This window comes from Bacillus rossius, chromosome 1 (assembly GCF_032445375.1).
Source record: "Bacillus rossius redtenbacheri isolate Brsri chromosome 1, Brsri_v3, whole genome shotgun sequence".
Taxonomy (NCBI): Eukaryota; Metazoa; Arthropoda; class Insecta; order Phasmatodea; family Bacillidae; genus Bacillus; species Bacillus rossius.
Genome location: NC_086330.1, coordinates 15,531,187 through 15,545,719, shown reverse-complemented (window position 1 = coordinate 15,545,719; position 14,533 = coordinate 15,531,187). Strand labels below are relative to the sequence as shown.

The following is a 14,533-nucleotide window of genomic DNA, read 5'->3' as shown; positions in this document are numbered from 1 at the left end:
TGTTAGCGGGAATATATACATACACATATACATATGCATATATATTTTTAGCGGGAGGCTATAAATTGAAGCCACACACGATGCTTAGTAATTTTCTTGGATTTTTCCTTGCCTCTTTATTTTTGCTAATGTTTCTTCTTCCGTGTTTGTTAATTTGCATATCACTATTTGAACGTATAAGTGGATTTTTTAAAGATTTATATAACCAACATTCTAAATATTCAAGGGAAATAGCACCTTATAACTGAAGAATCTACTGACTTCATAGTTTTATTCATAGATGTTTGATTGTAAAACGATTACACACGTATATCAAGTTAATTTATCATAAAATCAGACTGTATTAGGCCCATTAAGTATTGCTTTATATATAGTGAGAAAGGCAATTTTTATCATTTTTTACGTCCTAGGTAAATTTTGGCGTGTTTTTTAACCAAACAATAACTTTTTTCTTTCTTTTCGAAATCAAATAAATATTTTCATACACATGTTTATATTAATACTAGCTGTACCCTGCCACGCTTCGCTGTGGCACATTGTGATTGAATAGTTGAGAAATAAGAAACAAAACAAAGACTACATTTCATATAAGTTTAATTTTGCAATACTTGTGGATATACAATATTTTTTTTGTTTTTCCACTGTATGCGTAGATATAGACTATCTGGTTTTCCGACTCGGGAACACGCAACATACAGTTGTCCATGTGAAAAGCAATCCGCATCTAAATCTAAACCACACAATTCTAATGATTGACCTTGAGCTTTATTGATTGTGATTGCAAAAGCCAATCGAATTGGGAATTGCAATCTTTTAAATTGAAGTGGTGTATCGGTCGGGATCATGGGTATTCGAGAAATGAGGACTTCTTCACCTTTAAAAGGCCCCGTTAAAATCGTTGCTTCCACTACGTTATTCATTAATTTCTTAACTAAAAGTCGCGTGCCGTTGCAGAGTTTTGGCTGATTAATATTCCGCAAGAGGATAATTGGCACACCTATCATGTAATTGGAAACGAATATTGTTTGTCATGTGACTGCGCCATTACTATTGCGGTTGTCAGCGAGTGTTTTCCTCGATTACGGCAGATGGCGCGGTCACTGGTACACAGCTAATAGGTAAAAATCTGTTTTTTCGCACTTGTGCTATGAATGTGATGCAACTGTTGTTATTGGCGACATAACATTTTAATTTAAATTAAAAATTTAAAAAAAAAATGGTATAGGGTGTACGGAGTTCAAAAAAGGAATCGCCTAGTACCATCTACACGCAATCCCACATCAAGTGGACATAGACCCATACAAAACATAACCTCTACTTACGATTGATGCAATTGTTGTTATTGGCGATAGAACATATTAATTAAATAAAAAATAAAAAAAAAGGTATAGGGTCTATGGAGTTCAAAAAATGAATAGCCTAGAACCATCTACATGCAATCCCACATCAAGTGGTGATAGACCCATACAAAACATAACCTCTACTTACGATTGATGCAATTGTTGTTATTGGTGATAGAACATATTAATTAAATTAAAAATTAAATAAAAAGTATAGGGTCTAAGGAGTTCAAAAAATGAATAGCCTAGAACCATCTACATGTGGTGATAGACCCATACAACACATAACCTCTACTTACGATTTGGATAACGGCGCAGCTCAATCGAGACACAATCACACTAAAGTACCTCATTCATATTGTACAATTAGTCCCATACCGGTACGCTTAGTAATTTTTTAATTATTGCACCTCACATTAAAAGCATTCTCATTGTATATAGCCATTTCCCGCTCGCTTCACTTGACGTAGTTTTTTCCATTGCTAAGAGAAATCCTTTGGCATGGAGAAACGTTTTCATAACAGAAAATGCGTGATTTTTGTTTTTATTGGTGAGAAAACACATTAATAAAATGACGCAGTTACTTTTTCGTGGTCGCGGGTATGTTGCTGAAGTGAAAAGTAGATAAAAACAATCCTTGATGCGGGTTGTATATAATGGTAAATTTTCAGCTCGATCGGTGCAGAACTTTTTGAGATTTTGAAGCGTACACAAACCAAAATAACATTTTTATATATATAGATAAGCTATAAGATAAGAATTATTTAATTTTCAAATGTATTGTACGAAATGTATTTTTTAATTTAAACGTATTTTTATCAATAGAGTCGAAAGAATATACTTTCAAATTAAATAAAGTTTTTTATTCTTTCTTGAAATATATATATATATACATATTTGTGTAAATTATATTCGTCAAGGCACAATGGTCGAGCAGCCTGATGTGCTTGAACTTCGACAATATGGTACAGCATCGTCGAGCGTGGTCACAACTAAGTTGGGTGACGATGATATTTAGTTATAGAAACTTTTTTTTCCGACTTTACCGGTGGATTTTCCCAAAGTTTTATTTCATATAAACACTCTTCTGTTAAGATGCAATGTTCTGTAAAAATTTCAATCCAAACCATCGTATACTTTCCGAGTTTTGCGGCCAAATACATACGGAAGCTAAATTTTTATATATATAGATTGAATACTAATTATATACAGATGTATCAAAATTCATGTTACAACGCTTGAGGGTAGAAAGCTCTTATTATTTGCAACCATTTTTTCCAATAAACATGTTGCCGGAAACGTGTAGTTAAGCCCCTGTAGCCCCAGAAAGAGTCAGCGTAGGCAACCCGTTGGGCTTTGTGTGAGACAGACGATGCTGTGGTGAATTACGTGTTTACGACGCCGGGCAACGCTCGAGAGGACTGTACGATGTCGAATGCTGAGCCCCGCCCCTTTTTACTTCCGTTGGTGGCGCGGTCACCTCTTTTCTTCCGTTCGTGCCGTGCCATAGCACTGCGCAGCGTGAGATCGCAGTGTCGCAGTGTGTTTTGATATCACTGGTGGTCTGTCGTTGACTGTTCTGTCGTACAAGCAAACTCGTGGTGTCATTTCTTTCGCTGTGGTTCTGAAAAGGGCGACGTTTTAGTGGAGCTCAATGGAGTACACGTTTAGTGAGTACACGGACATGCTGCGTGTTTACGGGGAAGCTAGACAAAATGGACGAGCCGCCCGTCGTCTGTACGAAGACTCTATTCTCAATTCGCACAAAAGTCATGTTTGGAATGATGTCAATCCGCATGCAACGTGTCTTACAGCTCGCCAGGAACGTTTTTCAGTTAATGTGTGGGCCGGTATTGTTGACGGAGTACTCATCGGGCCTTTTTTTCTTCCGCCACGACTTACCGGCACCGGATACCTCCACTTCCTTCAGAACGAACTACCAGGTCTTCTTGAAGAGGTTCCATTGCATGTCCGACGTGTGATGTGGTACCAACATGACGGGGCACCACCTCATATTTCCCTGCAAGTGCGAGAGTATTTAAACCAAACATTTCCAAACCGATGGATTGGACGAGCGGGCCCTGTCGCATGGCCGCCAAGGTCACCGGACCTAACCCCGTTAGATTTCGTTCTGTGGGGTTACGTAAAAGGGCTTATCTACGCTACGCCATTGGAAACAGTATAAGAGCTTACACAGCCAATCATTGAAGCGTTCGAAATCATAAGGTCGACTCCACACATGCTCCAGCGTATCCGTGAAAACATAATTCGCCGTTGCCACCTCTGTTTCGCTCAAGGTGGGCGTGTTTTTGAGCCGTTGCTTTTGGCTGTCACGTTGTTAAAACGTATGCAACAATTTCAATGTTGTGAAACAAAGCCGAAGCTGTGATTGATTTCAGAGTGAAATTAAAACCTGTGCCACGATTAAAAAGCTTATTTCTCTACTCGAACGCCCGCACATCCACAACATATCACTCTACAACGGGTTGGCTACGCTGACTCTTTCTGGGGCTACAGGGGCTTAACTACCCGTTTCCGGCAACATGTTTATTGGCAAAAATAGTTGCAAATAATAAGAGCTTTCTACCCTCAAGCGTTGTAACATGAATTTTGATATACTCTGTATGTAATAATTTTTTTTGTTACAGTATTTTAAAAATAAGAAAGAAGTATAAATTCTAACGCGCGTACATAAGTAAATACACACTGTTTTTTTTTTTTTTTAATTTGACAGTTTGGAGGAATTATATAAGTTCTAATATGGCACGTACAATTGTTCAATGTAGTTTTAGCTATTGGTTTTGAGCGTGTGTGTGTGTTCACCACGTGTGATGCCTCAAAGTTGGCAGCGCTGCAGCAGCCCGTTTTCCGGGCGTACGTGCCTGTTCGTTCCTGCAGCTTGACTCAGCCTCGCCCCTCCCCCAGACCACGTGATGCATGCGGTCTTGATACGCCCTTTCTTCCCTTCCCCCTTTTCCCACCGTCCCGTGATCAAAGTCAACCCGAGACGGGGCAATTTGTCGACGTTGGTTGTGCTGCAGTCCGTTGCAAGACACAGCTGGTCTGCAAATCTTTTCGCGAAAAAATACATGGGCCGGCTCATGGTTAGAGACCGGAAAAATTCGCGGATTCATTTCGTAATAGGCTAAAATTCAAAAATGTGAACAATTCTACTGGTTCTGCTATTGGCTCGCAGTTTAACTGAATATCTCTGGGCAAATGACAGACTATTGACCAAAGAAGCCTCGAATCACAAGCTACCCAGTGGAGACGCCTCACAAGTTAGCACCCAATGAACACGCGTGTTTGCTTGAGAAATGCAGAGGATAATGGAGGCTATCCTAGAGGTCATTGAATCCGCGAATTTTTCAGTTCTCTAGCGATACGTAACATCCGCGCCGGCACCGACACCCTTGCAACGTAACACAAGCGTTTAAAACGGCAGAGTTGCGGGCTGATTGTGAACACACGTTCTGCGATGCAAGTCACGGTTAACATCGGAAATCGTAGACGTAAATCGCAGGAAAACGCTGCGTGATTACGAATGCAAAATTTTTCGTTAAACTCCAACCATTGATGACGTCCTAACGGTATGCACCGTAACCTTTCAGCATGAACACACGCACTTCGAACGGTATTTAAGGCAACGATGCTGCGTTACATACCACGCGTGTATAAGTTGGTGGTGTGAAACAAATAAGAGGTTAGCGACGTGCCTTAAATAAAGTGAAATTTTTAGTGCCTCGATTTCTTTTTTATTATTATTATTATCATAGCTGGGACTATTAAGGAGCCAAAACTATTTTCAATGAAGTTTTCACGCAAACAAAATTTGAGACTTGGAATTGTTAGGATAGTAACACAACACGGTTATACAATCGATGAAGTATAGTGTTTGAAGGTCAAAAATAAATTTAGCCGTTCTACTGGCTACTGGATGCATTTAGTTAAAAACATTCGAAACATTTGCACTGCATGAAATATTAGAAAATGTTCAATTAATCATTTTGTAATATTGGATAACATATAGTATGCTACGTACATGAAGTTCTTAAAATGTTCCAGAAATTTATATGGATACTTCGAAATCTACCTAAGCCTATAGGCTGTGCCGAAAGAGATTTTATACTTTTAGTTGCATGTGACTGTGTAAACCCTTAAAGGAAAATTCATTTAAGATGCACAAAGTGAAAGAACTTATCTAAATATACTAAAGTTTTGTAATAATCGTCTATATAAATTTTCTGAATTAAAAAAAAAAACAAAAACGTTCGTTAATATAAATTTGAATTGCTGTATTCAAACATTCCAAGTCAACGAAAAAAGAGAAAACTAATACATGTTGAAATTGGCTGTATTTACTATACCATTTCTGACATATTACAATCTAAATATATATATTTGAAATATTAGTTTTTATCAAGTCAAGAGTATGGACGTGGCAAGATTATGTTAAATCAGTCGACACATTTTTTTTTAAATTTTTGACGTGATAACGTGTTATAAATCGATGACGCCGGCTGCATGCACGAAAAAATTGTCACGTTCCGCCTGAGCCGAGCGTGCAACTACCGGCCCAACCACCGTGCGAGAAAATCTTCTATAATATCAAACAGGTTAAGGCGGGCTTTTTTTTAACTAGTTGTTCGTGATTATATTCAAACAAATGATTTAAATTAAATTCGCAAAAAACTGTAAATAATATTTGAAAATTAAAAAAGTTTGCAATTTTTTCATAAATGTTTTCTTATGACGTTCTCACGTAAAATTATCGTCCATAAACCGACTTTACGGACAACCCCACCCCCACATTTTTTTATAAATGTTTCGAGAAGCACATTAAATCCAGCGTTAATTGCGTTACGATTAGCTATCTTTAGGGACACCTGTATTTCGCGAATACATTTCGTGTAAGGTATTTCACAAAATACTGTAGCTTTTCTCCTGTGATTATTGTCTGAGGTCGGCGAGAGGTGTCGTCCCGCTCTTGACGGGGCCAATGAGAATGTGGTCACCGTACTGCTGCACCCTCACAATTTGCCATGACTCTTAGGAAAAGCTACAGTGCTTTGTGAAATACCTTGACATGAAATGAAATCGCGAAATACAGGTGTCCCTAGCTATCTTCAACCGAGGGAAATGAGCACCTGCTCCAGGTACACCGGGTGCCGTCTGGAAATAGGCCGCAGGAGACACGAACACGGCACAGGTAGCCCCAGGTGGTCACCAGCGCAAGGCTGCAGTTCCTCAGGAAGATGACCGTGGGAACGTCCTGACCGAGAATCGTCGACGGGCCGGCCTTGCTGGACGATGGTGACGTCACCCTCTCGGGAGACTTGGCCGCACCATCAGACGACTAACGCACCGCCGCGTCTCTGCGCGACAGAAGCCCTGCGCCGGGGGATCAGCTGGTGGTCGTTACCACACACGCCGAAATACCAAAACGCCGAACGTACAAATAACGCCGAATACCATAACGCCGAATGCCAAATTGACCGCAACGCAGACAGCTAGAAAACTGCTGTGTACCACTACGCCGAAATACAGTAACGCCGAAAAATGTTGCTGTTAGTAAGGGTGGGGGGGAGGGTCGCACAGGAGCAAAATGAAAAACAACTGAATGAATTTGTGTGCTAACCTTAGTACCTAACCTAACCTTTGTGGCAGTCCTGCAATGACAATTTTCGGCGTTAATGTATTTCGGCGTTGTGGTGCACAGCAGTTTTCTAGCTGTAGGCGTTGTAGTCGATTTGTAGTTTATGTTTTGGTTGTAAATAGGACAGAAATTATTCAAGTAAAATTACAGATATTTGTTCATTTACATGAAAATAACTGTATCTATCATTACAATTCATCAATACTTTGTGTTGTTCCATTACCTCCAATAGTTATTTGTGAACCGTTCCCTGGATAGCACATATTAAGAATAAAATAACAACACAAAGTTGTATCCATGGTTTAAAATTTTTTAAAGATACTTCAAATAAAATATAAAATTATTCACCAATTTTCTTAAGAAATACTCAGTATTATCTCGAAAACCGTATTTTATGTACGAAAAATTTAATCCATTTGTTGTACAAATTAACAATATATTTCTTGTAGAATTAGGGGTAGCCGTGAAGTGACACGGCAAGTAAGGTTTGCCAAAGGTGTATCTTTTTTTTTGCCTGTGTTTTATATTTATGCTAGGTTATTTTTTGACTTGAAAACGTCTAATAAATCGATGAACGCCGGCTGCACGAACGAAAAAGTGTCATGTTACTCACATTGTCCCGTTACGCTCATTGTACGCTTGCGCCGCACCTATCTCTCTTCCACTCGATTGGAACAACCATCGATTTGACTTTTTCGAGGCACATTAAACTTGAAACACTCCCATTCGGTTCCTACTTTTCCTATCATCGTCCTATCCTTAACAGAATAACACAGATTGGAAAAAGTTAAATAGCAAACATGTATAAAAGTTATAGTTAAAATAATCTCTTCGTTAAAGTTGAATTAATGAGTGCAAATAAAAGTAAATTTATCAATTAAATTGTAGATTTCATTTCACTCCTTCTTTGTATCCATAAAAAATAGTGATAATTCAATAAAAAAGATTCAATTTTATTCATAAAAGTATGCAATAATTTCATCAATGTTTTGTTATGACATATTCACGTTGAACTATCGTCCGTAAACCGACTTTAGAGACAACCAATTTTTTTTTATTTCGTGTTCGAGACGGCAGTAGACTTGATTGATGACTCGTGGAACGGAAGCGTGTAACTGGCTCTCGCGCGGGTACCCGGACCGCACACGACGGCAACAACTGCGCCTCCGACCATCAGCATACATTACCGCGGGCTCTGACAAGTTAATAACTGCGGCGGGACGAGGCTGGTAGCAGTGGGCGCGAGGGGTGGAGGCGGCGGGGGCGGGCGTGTCCGGCCTGGCCCCGCCCCCCATCGCTCATGTCCGTGGAGGCCCCCGGAGACGGCGAAGTCCTCTCTCTTCGCGGCCGTCGTCGGACCCAGGGGACAACAGGGAGGGGGGAAGGATATTTTGCCCCCCCCCCCCACCTCTTTTCTAAAACCTTGAAGTGGGGGCAAACGGGGGCAAAGAAAGTGCTGTACAAGTCGGTTATGTTATTTCCACTAGTTGTGTAATCATTTTTTAGATAATAAAACTGCTTAAACAGCACCATTTTCCACCTTGAAATACAAATATTCCCGGGGGAGGACCTCCGGACCCCCCGCTTCAATTAGGGGGGATCGATGATTCTCTATAAAAAGGTATACTGCCCCCCCCCCCCCCTTTTTGAAAATTTAGTTGTTGCGCCCCTGGTCGGACCGGAGAGGTTCCCACCGGCCTTTATCTCCCTCTTCCTGGGTCTGGTACCGCGGCAGTTCTGTCCATGCCGTGGCGGTCCTCAGGCAGAGATTAGAGAAATGTTACTGATGGAGCATAAACACTGTAGGTATCTCTGCTGAAGCAAGGGAACGTGAGGGGGAAGCAGGTCGCACGCCACATTGTTCCGTGAAGAAAATCGCATTTTCTCATAAGTAGAGACCGGAAAAAATTCGCGGATTCATTTCGTGACGGGCTAAATTTCAAACATGTGAACAATTCTGCTGGTTCTGCTATTGGCTCGCAGGTTAACTGGAGCTCTCTGGGCAAATGACAGATGATTGACCAAAGAAGCCTCGAATCACAAGCTACCCAGTGGAGACGCCTCACAAGTTAGCACCCAATGAACACGCGTGTTTGCTTGAGAAATGCAGAGGATAATGGAGGCTATCCTAGAAGACAATGAATCCGCGAATTTTTCAGGTCTTTACTCATAAGTGATGTATGTATGGTGGTGGAAAAGTGCATGAACATTAAACAAATAAAGACTGTTGACTCGAGAAAAATGATTGTGTACAAGAGTATGTAGTAAACTACATTTATATGTACTATACAATCAAATGGCCGCCATATTCTTACGTGAACAAACTGGCCACAGTGCTCAGAGCTTATGCTCCATCTGTAACTTTCTCTAATCTTTGTCTTCAGGCAGTCTTTCTGTTCAGCAGACTGGGTCCTTCTTCGATCTGGTCCAAGTGTACTTTCTCGGGACTGTGTACCTCCTTTTTCACCCCGATCCGTCGTAGTTATTCTTCCTGACAAAAATAAAAAAAACTAAAAGGCCCTTTTAAATAAAAAAAATTATATTAATCTTTGGCTGGTTGACTGAACTGATAAAATTATTTCTCTAATATTTAAGTATGTTTATTTTTGTGGTAGTTTAAGCACACGTATTTTTATTTTCATCGTGATTTTATATTATATGGAATCATATAACTACTTTGTTTTATATAAAAATGATTTTCTCTTTGAAATAAATTTAGAATTTTAAGTGATTATGGTTTTTTTCTTTTGTGTTTTTTGTATTATTTTAGTGTTGAATTTTTTTATAATTATGGTATTTTTTACTTTTTAGTTATGTGGATAATATAATTAACACCACACGTATATTTAGGAAATATGTAGCTCTTACTCATAAGCTTTTTCCTTAAGTGTTATTATTTTTTTTTAGAAATCTTTACGTAAATGATGTATAAAAGGGTAAATTAATAATAATAACAACATGGCCCTTTCTGTTAATTTCTTGTTCGTTATCCACAGTCCTATCTCGTCATCAATTATCAACAAGACTTCTTTATTTGCTATTCTGGAAAACTCTGGAATCTTGAGCCAGCTTCCTTCGCCTTCGATGTGCTCCACGAGTCCGTGTCTTACTCCTGTGTGGAGTAATACAAGACAAGATACATTCGAGAATCAGTAGAAATATGAGATCACCCATCAACACATAAATAAAGAGGACTGATACAAATAAGGCAGAATATGGGAACCACTATTCAAATAGGCTATCCTAAAAACCTATCTCTGCATCCAACAGAGCATCGTACCTAAGTGATTAATAATACAATCAAATTTATCATACAATGAATTAATATTAATAATAAAAGTAATAGTAAACATAATTACTATCTACTGCTATTTACGTCCCATGGCTCGACAAACCACATAACCTACGATATTATAGACGGTAAAACTCTAATGGATAAGATTATTTTTAACTTTCGATTCATTAATTGATTAATATGAAAGGCCTACGTTATAAAAATATTTATCGATATTTTAATAATAGAGTATATTTTAAAATATATTATTCGTATTGTTTCTGTGATTGATATTGCTGCTATAACTTTGTTATAACTTTGTACCTGTACTTTACTTAAATACTAATTTTTATTTAATTATATTTTCATTTATTCATGTAACAATGTTATAATTTAAACGTTTTTTGTTAATACATAATATTGAATTTTAATAAATTGATCTTTTTAACTTTCATCTTTATATAACTAATGTAAAGTTTCTTATGTTATATTATATTTATTTATTTATCAGCTATTATACATTTACAATTGTTTACAATCGTCAAAATACCGCATGTAAAATGAAGTGACTAGATGCACTCACATACAAGCTTGCTTTCTTGAATGCTAAATTTCCTGGTTAGTTAAGTGAATATTGTTAACAGAGTGTAAAAAAAATGGGAAATAAATTATATTATATATTAAATATTGTTTATGATTGATGATATGTATTATCTTTGAAAGATTTGTGCAATGGGAGTGCATGACTTGTAAGCTTTTGGACATACGCCATTGATAAGCACATGTATGACTGTAGAAGAAAACTATAAAAAAAAAAGTTAAGTTATATTTGTGGGGGTTTTTTCGTTATGTTAGTCCATTTTTCTTTGTTCTTTTTTCATTGTTTGTTGACCATATTCCTGTTGTGGAGTATTGTGTGGTGTTTATATCCTGACAACAGCAATTTTTTGCTTAACTTGTGGTTTTGTCATTTGTGTTTGTTTTTTTAAGTTTTCTTCTACAGTCTTACATGTGCTTAGCAATGGCTAGGGACCGGAAAAATACTCGCGGGTTCAATGACCTGTAGGATGAACTCCATAGTTCTACTTACTCTCGGTCAAATGTGACCCACTCATTGGCTGCTGTTTTGTGAGACGTCCCAACGTAGCAGCCTGTGATTCGATACAGCTTTGGTTGGGTGTTTCTCATTGGCCCAGAGTCCTCCAGGTGAGTTGTGAGCCAATAAAAGAGGCAGCATTGAGGTATAACTATTTGTATTTTAGCCTATCGCGAAATGAATTCGCGAATTTTTCCGTTCTCTAACAATGGCGTATGTCTAGAGACCGGAAAAATTCGCTGATTCATTTCGTGATAGGCTAAAATTCAAACGTGCGAACAATTCTGCTGGTTCTGCTATTGACTCGCAGTTTAACTGGAGCCCTCTGGGCAAATGACAAACCATTGACCAAGGAAGCCTCGAATCACAAGCTACCCAGTGGAGACGCCTCACAAGTTAGCACCCAATGAACACGCGTGTTCGCTTGAGAAATGCAGAGGATAATGGAGGCTATCCTAGAGGTCGTTGAATCCGCGAATTTTTCAGGTCTCTAATGTATGAGCTATGACACGCGGTGAACTGCGGCAAGGTGAGCCCGGACACAGGGGTGAGCTCCGTGCGCAGGCGGGGATGCTGAAGGGCAGCCGCGGGCTGTTCTGGCTGGAGCCCGCCGTCGACGTGGTGGGCGGTGCCTCGGCCGGCCAGGCGCACCTGGTGTTCCGCAGGGCCGCCCCCGCCGCCCCCGCCGGCCCCAGGAAGAGGCGGCGCAGGAAGCGGCGCCGGCACGAGAAGAACTGCGGCACCAGAGGTGACCTCACATATACCCCGCAGACAAACCCAACCTCGTCCTATTTCCGAGCCCCCCCTTCCGAACGGGAAAAGTGCAAAAACCACGGTGCTGCCACTCTGCGGCGGATCGCGCCAAACCAAAGTTCGCAAAGCCAAAGGGAAGCTTCATACTTTTTTTTTAAGGTTTAATGCACTGAGAGAAAGGTTTGTTTGTCTCAACAAAATATTTGTTTATATATGGCCGAAATAAATATATGTTGTTAATTCAAACAAATATTTTGTAGTAGGAAATATTCTGTTGACCCGACAAAATGATTTCGTCAACTCAAATGTATATTTGGTTTGGTGTAACAAATTTTTTGTTACCTTACCGAGTTTGGTTAAGCTAACAAAATATTTTGTTCCACCAAGTAAATATTTGTTTCGCCATATATAATCAAATATTTGTTTTATTCAAACAAACTTTTTTTTTCTCTATGTGAATTATTTACATGATGGAGGCCGTTATATAGTTTTAAAATGTCGGCCTGCCAATCGAATGATTCTGTAGTCGACGTAGCTGTGCTCCGGCAGCGAATTCCAGCGGCGAGTGCGCAAACTACGTGTTTTTTTTTTTTCGCGTCTATAAATTGTAGTTTTAAAACGCAGTGTTCGTATGTTTATCACGCTCGTATTTTTTTAATAAGAATTCTGCGAAAAAATTTCGTGTTCTAGTTGCGTCGCGAGCCTGTGCTTCGAACAGCAAGAGGGAACACCAGACCATGCCTGGGGGCTAGGCAACCCGCGAGGAGAACGAAGAACTTTCTCGTTAGTCTGGCCGCTCTTCTTGCCTGTTGATAAAGAAACCAGCAGAACTTTGGTGAAGAGAATGAGGAGTACTCTCGTTAAAAATTAACGTTTCTTCTACGACGGTTTCATTACCTTTGAAAGCTTGTTTCTGTTTTAGAAAACCGCTGTGTTTGTTTCGTCTTTCTTTTTGTCGTGTTTTTGTCTCGTTTTGACTGTTGTGCTGAATTTTTTTGGGCTCAAAATTTTTGTGCTGTCATCATTTGAGGGGGGTTTTTACGTTCTCTTCTGTTTTCGGAAAACTATTATGTTTGTTTCGTCTTTTCGTTTTGCTGTGTTTTTTGTCTCGTTTCAACTGTTGTGGTGAATTTTTTGGGTTCGGTATTTTTGTGCTGTCATCATTTGTGGGCTTTTTTTCGTTCTGTTAGTCCATTTTTTTCTTGGTTTTTCTTTGTTTGTTGACCATATTCCTGTTGTGGAGTATTGTGTGGTGTTTATATCCTGACAACAGCAATTTTTTGCTTGGTTTGTGTTTTTTTGTAGTTTTCTTTTACAGGCATACATGTGCTTAGCAATGGCGTATGTCCGAAAGCTTACATCAAGACGGTGTCATACATACCCCAGATTTTGCAGAGAGAACGAGAGACGCATCGAGCGGAGCTCTGCCTGAGCCGCAACGCCCCGCAGAGACGGATGACGTCACGACTAGGGTAATCACTGCCTTCAGGAAGTACGAGACGATCCAAGAAGGTTATTGGTTCGAGCCCAGTGCGTCGGCGAGTAAACAGGCCCTCGACGAGTAGATTTAAGAAAATAATTTACCGGCTAGACAGGTGACCGGGGGATATCACAACAACACACGTAGCTGGTTCAAGTCACGGACGAGCGAGTAACACTCGCTCAGCGAGTAATCGGACGAGTGGAACCGAGGATTGGGAGGAAACGACCAATGCCCCCCCCCCTCCCCAGGGATCTTGGTCCACGGGACGACAGAGGTCACATGTTACAGTCCGGCACACTTGCTCGGCGAGTAACTGGGCGAGTAAGAGCTGCCGAGGAGTTCGAGGTGATGGGTCTTCGCGACAGCGTCCGAGTCCCGGCGCGACGAGCTGTGACGCTCACTCGTCGAGCGAGTGCCGGATTCGTCTGTCGTTGTTCCCAAGACCCCATCAGGCGGTCGTTGACTCGTCTGCTTGAATTCACTCGTCGGGTTGCTCGCTCTCGCCGAGCGAGTGTTGCGCGCTCCTCCGGGAATTCCAACCAACGTATGTTCTCATGCCTCGCCACCGCCACCGCCTTACTGTCACACGATACTTACTCGTTTGCTCAAATCTACTCGCCGAGCGAGTATTCACTGGTGGATACTTGACCCGAACCCAGGACCCTCTGGCTCGGTGACGTCTCTGGCTGTGGTTCCTGGTGACATGGCTCACCCTCATGGTGAAGTCATCTGTCGTGGCTGAGACAGAGCTTCTCTGGTTCCCTCTCGTAGTGGCGGTGTCGTGTCTTGTCGCCTCGAAACCTATCTCTCTTGCCTCTGCAAAGACCATGGTGTAAACACCCTCCCAGGGGCAACCAGAAAATTCTTAAGAGACCGGAAAAATTCGTGGGTTCATTTCATGATACGTAGAGACATGCAAAATTCGCGGATT

The 14,533-nt window shown here is 40.4% G+C and overlaps 1 protein-coding gene across 1 annotated transcript in view; it reads left to right on the top strand.

Moving 5' to 3' along the window:
* The window catches only part of LOC134528641 (A disintegrin and metalloproteinase with thrombospondin motifs 7-like), a 305,564-nt gene that overhangs the window by 211,983 nt on the left and 79,048 nt on the right, over positions 1-14,533 (top strand). The window contains exon 4 of the mRNA XM_063362439.1: positions 11,931-12,114. Within this exon, the coding sequence (XP_063218509.1) occupies positions 11,931-12,114 (184 nt within the window). The remainder of the gene's footprint in view (positions 1-11,930; positions 12,115-14,533) is intronic.